Here is a 7,132-nt window from a genome sequence, read left to right on the forward strand (position 1 = left end):
AATAAGTTTCTAGCCAGAGTCACATTAATGAGCTGCATGAGGATGTGATTCTTTAACAAAAGGTTTGGGGGTTTGTACTACCATCCAAACCAAGTATGTACACGCTGCTCCAGAAAAATCAGTTAGTCACATCTTGAAGGATTTGCCCACAACAGCAGACCTGCTACACGCTCTCTTCATCCCTCAGTTCATCACTTAAAAATATTTGCTACAACAGAAAGCTAGCATTAGCCATCAGCCAACATGCAGACTAAAAGTGAGCTGGTACAGCTGCTTCACAGTGAAAATAATCAACACAAACCAGTACTAAGTAGCTGGCTATTCAATTTTCAACTACTGCTTCTGTCATTTGAGAAAACATGGAACAGACATTATTAAAATCAATGCTAATAAGAAAGCAAAAAACCATGAAGAACAGAACCTAACTCTTCAACAAACTCTAAAGGTTAATATCAAGCTTTTAGTAATTAGCTTTAAACACTCTTTGGATAACATGGTTGGTGAAGATCATATTAGACAAATGACATAACCTTCAAATTTTTCTAGAAAGATAAAAAAGGACTCACAGAAGCGGTTAAAAGTCACTGACCTCTCACTAATTGCGTACATTTCACAACATCTGTGTGTGGATGTTCAATGGTAATCTCAAAACCTGAAGAGTTATGAATACATTTTAGAATGATACATTTGCATTTATAAATTAAAACCCCACACCCTTTTAGTTTCCTCCCAGACCTGAAATGCTTGCTGACCCTTGGCACTGCAGATGGAACAACCCTATTTAACTGCCTTTGACTCTGCAGCACTTTGTATTTCAGAATGGCTGATGGTGTAGTCACTTCAGGATCAATCAGGAAAACATTCCTTCAATAAGCTCATCATATATATAAATAAAAATACAATAACTTCCCCAGTTAAAGTTGAATATAAGTGAACAGTTTCTAGTACATTAACAAGTCAGTAAAAGCTGTACGCAGACACTGAAATACATGTGCATGCACATGCACTTTACTGATTTCTAGAGATTAAACATGTTGCATCTATGAAATTACAAGTTAAGTTTTAGTTCAGTGACTTAAGAAACCTTATTTATGATGCTATTTTAAGAATTAGGTCACTACCGTTAGCTTTTTTTTTTTTAAAACAAAATACTCAAAAGTGCTATTTAAGAATATCTGAGTTAAGTCAGTGTTCTCAGGCCTGCTAGCTCTAAGTGCCTCTACTTATGTTACTTTAAAGACAGACGTTTCCTATCAGATCATTCCATTTCAAGTTTTGGAATCGCCTGAATCTTGGTTACACGACAAGTTGTGATGTTCAGAGGTAGGAACCCTGCTCAGTAACCTAACCTTTTTTTATATAAAATAACTTTTTTTATTGAAAGGTAAAATGGGGAAGAGCACTTGGGATAAAGCTCTTCCCAACTGCTTCAGAACACCTACACAGCTCACCCAGTATGTTACCTTAGATGAAGAAATATCAGTGTAGTTACTACTTTGGACTAAAATCTATTTGGAAGGGTACACATTTCTACCCCATCAAAGTGTGAGAAACATGCATTTCACAAGTACAGATCTACCTTTTTTTCTCCAAAGTGAACACAATGGAACTGCTAATACAAAACTCAATTCACAGGTCAGAAGTTGACCGCAAAAATAGTAAAATTCTAGTGTATCAACAGCACATCCAAAACCCAGTTCCTTGGGTCCCATTATTTCTTCATGGTAAGTTGGCTGCACAGGAGATATTTAGAAAGACGTACCTAAAGTCTGAAGCATTATTGTTTCAAGTATAACCAGCTCTTGGGCTTGCTGAAGGTATGCCTGAAACAAATAAGCAAACAGGTCAAGACGTAGCTATTGTCTCAAAAGTTTAATCATCCGCTTCCTACTTGAATACTGGTACTAGCAAGACCAACTAAGACCACCACCCAAGCTGGTTAGAACAAGTTAGAACACCAACCTCCCCCCCACCCCCCGACGTGTCATTCCAAGAACTGGGAGCATAGCAAAGGTGCTCAAATCATTTTATACATCAGCTGAGGTCCAGCAGGGTAGAGCTAGCTCAGCCTGACCTTCAGGCTGAACTACTCTGGTGCATTTCCACCAGACATCCTATGATTGGTTTCAGGAAGACTCATCTTGGGAAAGAAAATATGAAGTATAAAGTAAGTGGAAGCTCTACAAGTTCTGGCAGATGAAAGGAAGACCAATGTATGGCATAGGCACCAGCTGACAACTGCACTGGATCCTTTAAAACACAACACAGACAGCGGTGTTTGTTAAAAAAACCAAACCCTTATATGGTGTAAAAAACAAAAGTATTTTTTCTAGTTTGCAGACAGCAATAATCCAGTTAAGACAATGTAACAGATCATTAGATGAAGTGTCATCTAATTATCTTTAAAATCATGACTTCCACCTACATCACTCTTTGTATCCAGTTGTGGCTCTTGAGGATGAAGACAGGCATGTGCTACTTTAATAACATGTTCAAGTTTCCGTGGCTGTTCTTCCACTTTTGCAGCCAAAAACAATGCCGTAGGAGATATTATCTGAAGGAAAAAAGACAGGTATGCATTTAAAAACTTTTTACAAGCAGGACATGAATTTTTATGGAGAGTCTATACTGGTAGTTAGAAAAAGTGGATCCAATCCAGCTGGACTTGCTTGTGGGTTTTGTTTGGTTGATTTTTTTTTTTTTAAAACAGTTCTGAAACCATGCAAGGCAGCAAAAATAACTAGTCATGTTTCATTTTATAACCAATGCAATCCTTTCAGCACAGAGCAGGAGTAGCATAAATGCTAAATTACACTTGTGAGTAAGAAGTCTGAGGTCAAACTAATTCTAGTTCAGCATAAAAAGAACGGATTTGGTCCACAGGATTTAGTCACACTAGAACAAGATGTTTCAAATTAAATGTGCTTCGTGAGAAAGTTCGTCTGATTTCTTGCACAATACTGAGCCATTACACCATCTTTTTGGTAAAAGTCAAAACAACTGATCAGAAGTTCTGCTAGCATTTGATGGTCCTAAAAATCAAGAAATTTTGTAGGAACTTTTAAGGAAAACAACTTGTTACAGACATCTAATTTGTGTAAGTATAAGCTCACTCTTAGAAACGTCACTATATACCCAACAGTATCTGGTGAACATGGTTCAAGGATTCACGAAAAAGCAAAAGTTAGCAAAGACTACAAATTACATTTAAAGATGAGAATTAATAGAACCCTAAGTGTCATAAGCTGGCAGCAAAGCACCCATTCACAGCTCAGTACCACCTAGGAGTTTCTATGAAGCAGTTTGGATGCCTAATTGTCAATTAGAATGACTGATGTCTCTATATACAGAGCATGGCTAACCATAAATGGCTTACAAGAATCAAGGTCCTCCTTGTGCGCAGAAGTCATCCACATTAAACAGGGATTAAAATGACAGTAGAAATCATCATGAAATAGCTGCTTGTTGATTATTTAATTAGTGCATGGTGCAAGCAGTGCAGGTATTGGATTTCTCATTCAGTGCTGGCCTGGTGATACCATTTGCTGCACAGAAACGTGCCATGAAGAAATCTGGTACTCTTAAACCTCAACTATCCAAAATAAGTCACAGGGAATAAATTCTTCCACAACAGGGACAAAAGAACTGCTTCTCTGCACTGAAGCTTCACTTCACTTCAAAAAAGGCCTTCTTCATCAGGCTGACTTCAGGATATTTTCTAATCTACTGAAATAGATCAGGTCTAGCCAGGGAGTCTCCACACAATTCCTGATCTCCAAGACCTTAAAAAAACATATTTCTGGAGGCTAAGTCAAACTGATTAACTGGTATTTAACTCCATTTCATCACAAATCTACATACACCCCAGTTATCCATCTCTAAGAAGCAGCGCTGGCTTCTGGCCAAAGAATTTCAGGTCTTTGTCTTGCTTGGCATTCCCGGTTTAGAGCAGGTCAGTATTTTTATCTCTCGTTATAAGAAAGGGAGACAGGAAAATACAGACATCCTAATAAAATTTCAGACTTGGCATGCTTACAGTCTTCAGCAGACGACACACCCTGCTAGGCATGCAACTGGCAAAGTTACTCAACTACTTCTATTCAATTCCAGTTCTCAAAAATGAGAGAAAAAGCAAAGTAGAGCAAAAAAAGCAAAATTCAAGACAGAGACTTGACAAAGCTCTACGCTATATGTAAACATAAAACATAAATAATTTCCATGCACTCAAAATATTAAGACTTTGAAAAAATCGCCAGAAGTATACACATGATTTATTAAATTGAATCTCATTTTTGTACTATCCGAGAATCTCAGAAATCAAGTCTCACTGAAAACAAAAATTGAAACCTAAGAGCCTTACGACAGCAAGTTTTATTGGTACATGTGGTACAAGTCCTTTTCACTTAAAAAGTCCAAGACATTGTAAACAGTGTTGCTACAGCAAAGGCATTTGGAATAACCTGAAAATACATCTGCAGCATGCACACTGAGAACTCCCCTCTCCCTTTTAATGTCAGTATTAGAATGTTCTTAGACTTGATACAAATTAGCTTAAGACGTTGAGGGGCTCCAGTCTATGACAGAATTTCCTTCAGTGTGAACACTGAGCTACAACTTGTTATTATAACCAGGAGCTCACAGTGCAAAAAACCAGCAGTTAAATTGCAAGGTTAAAACCAGAACCAAAGTGTCCAAAACAGCCTCTCTAAAGCTTGATGCGTATTATTAAAGTTTTAAGAACTTTAACAAAGTTTTAAGGACTTGGACAGGGCTCAAGAGACAAGAAGGGAATACAGAGGGATGGAAAAAAAAACATCCATCCACACAACTCAACTGCCTTGCACATCAGGAGAAAAATTCCTCCTGAAGCCTTCCTTATGGACTTTACTAACTCCCATTGCATGCCACACAAAAAAAGACCCATGATATCAAGTATATTTTCAACTGGTTGGGTGGTATTCCACATGGGATTTGCAAGGATTGCATTTAAAAATACAGCTACCATTTGGATGCCTTACCTCTGATTGCCAGCATACCACGGATTTCCCCCACTCCCCTCTCTTATTCAAATTAGTGTGCTGAAGAGTAAGCCTCTAAAAGAAGTGTTTGCTCTAACAATATCAAACACACCAAGTACTACAGAAACAGTATTTCCAGAAGAATTTTTATTTTCAAGGTATTTTAAAGGACAGCAGTGAGGCTAGCATTTCCCATAAAAAGCCAGCAAGCTCCCTCCCCATCCTGATATTTCCACGGACTAATTTTATACTCAGCACACTGAAGTTACCATGTTCTAGTCAACAGCAATGCAGAAAGAATAATTAGTTCCTGAAATGTCATCTGCATGGCTAGAGAAAATTAGTAGCCAGGGCATCCAATTCTGCTTACCAGGATTGGTGAAGCGAGTTCCCGCCTTGTTCCTGGGGCAGAGCAACCCTGCAGGACCATAACCTGCTTTGATTGCAACATCACAATCCTGACACATCCTTCCTTGCAACCAACTGCATGGACTTGGTAGATAATCCACAGCAATTCAATGGTGACTCGCTATCCCAAGGTCAACTTCATAAAAACAGGGATATTTGGTCATCAGAACAGTAAATGCAACATGTTCAAAATAGACCAAGACAACGTTAACTGGCCTGTGCCACCCCTGTGGCTCTACAGGTTGAAGACACTGTTGGGAATTCTGCTCCCTACTCACAGATGGTTCTCAAAATCTTGTAAGCCTGTAAAATTGTTTAGCAGCAACCTATATCAAGAAAAAAAAATTAAGACCACAGCTACAAAGTAAACAAGGTCCCAGTAGAAGACCTATTTATTAACAATTTAGTGCATGTGACTTATATGTGACTTGTTTGTATAACCCAGCAATTAGATGTGACAATAAATACGCAAGTGTTTACTACTTGCCTAAACCCATCAGCCTACCAATAAAGCAAGAAAATAAAGGCTACATTTTTTTCAGCTGGAGATCATAAGGCATTCTGACTAATGACCTTCAGATTCCTCCTTGCCATGACCAAACATCACTGCAAGCACACAACAGACATACATCACACACTTCAAAAGTTTTAGGTGGGCCTTAGCTTCAAGACCACCAGTACCTTGCTGTTTAATTTCCAAGGGTTAGTTTCCTCTGGCAGTGGATGAACATTGGTACATTTTTTAGCTTGTAAACTACCCTCAAGATTTGATATGAAGTATTCATTACAGTCCTTGGCTTTTGGTTTCTCTACAGAGAACCTGCCAGATGGTTTGTAAGTGACTCATGCACTTTGAGACCACCCCCTTTACCCCAAAGGGGAACAGGTAAAAAGATGCCTTTTCCCCTCAGCACACGCAGGGGCCTTACCCTCACTGAGCACCACAGAAAGCAGTGCAGCAGGAACTGGTGTTACTGGCAACTAACTTGCAATGCACCTGCCTCCAGCTTTTATTTGAATACTATTACTTGAGAACGACTTTAACAAACCCTTCCCCTTGCTGTAACAGTAGCTGTTTTCACAGCACTCAGTCCTTACATAGCTTACTTGTTACTTTTAAGATTCAGAAATGTAACTTAGGGTTCAGTTTTCATAACAAGAGCACTATATATCCAAATACTACTGTACTTCCAAGCAACCAGCATTTTCCAGTGTCTGGTGAAAACCCAAACACAGCAGGTAAAGCTTCTTGCTGCCCAAATCTACCCCAGATTACCAGATGACCCCACGAACAAGAAGCGAGCAGTCCACGTCTGTAGCACCAGCCCTGGCTGCAGCAGCCCTGCACAGAGCCACCTCTCCACTCCAAGCAGCTCTGCCTAGTCTGTCACGTCTGCAAACCATCCAGAGTCCAAGAAAAATTTGGATGCTTCACCAGCTCCTCTTCCCCTGGCTCCAGGCACCCCTAGACATGCAGGTAGGTGGAGGGGAGAAAGACCCAACAACTGTTCTGCTGCCTTCACTCCGTATATTACAGGCTCACTTTCAAAGGGCATATCTCACCACAAAGCTTGCTGCAACTCAATTCTCTCACCTGCTGTTCTTGCTCAAAGACTAGCAAAACTCTTTTAGGGCAGTACCTTTTGATTTATACACACATCCATGCAATGCATAGCTCTCTATCACTACAGAAGCAAAACCTACAC

At 39.4% G+C, this 7,132-nt stretch overlaps 1 protein-coding gene across 1 annotated transcript in view; it reads right to left on the bottom strand.

The window, feature by feature from the left end:
• Window positions 1-589: 589 nt before the first annotated feature.
• Window positions 590-7,132, bottom strand: part of LOC103775362 (cyclin-T2-like) — a gene marked incomplete at both ends in the record, with an annotated part of 7,902 nt that continues 1,359 nt past the window's right edge. The window contains 3 exons of the mRNA XM_008942807.1: window positions 590-652; window positions 1,763-1,823; window positions 2,426-2,554. Of these exons, the coding sequence (XP_008941055.1) occupies window positions 590-652; window positions 1,763-1,823; window positions 2,426-2,554 (253 nt within the window). The remainder of the gene's footprint in view (window positions 653-1,762; window positions 1,824-2,425; window positions 2,555-7,132) is intronic.

Source organism: Merops nubicus, unplaced genomic scaffold (genome assembly GCF_000691845.1).
Source record: "Merops nubicus isolate BGI_N331 unplaced genomic scaffold, ASM69184v1 scaffold44666, whole genome shotgun sequence".
NCBI classification, from domain to species: Eukaryota; Metazoa; Chordata; class Aves; order Coraciiformes; family Meropidae; genus Merops; species Merops nubicus.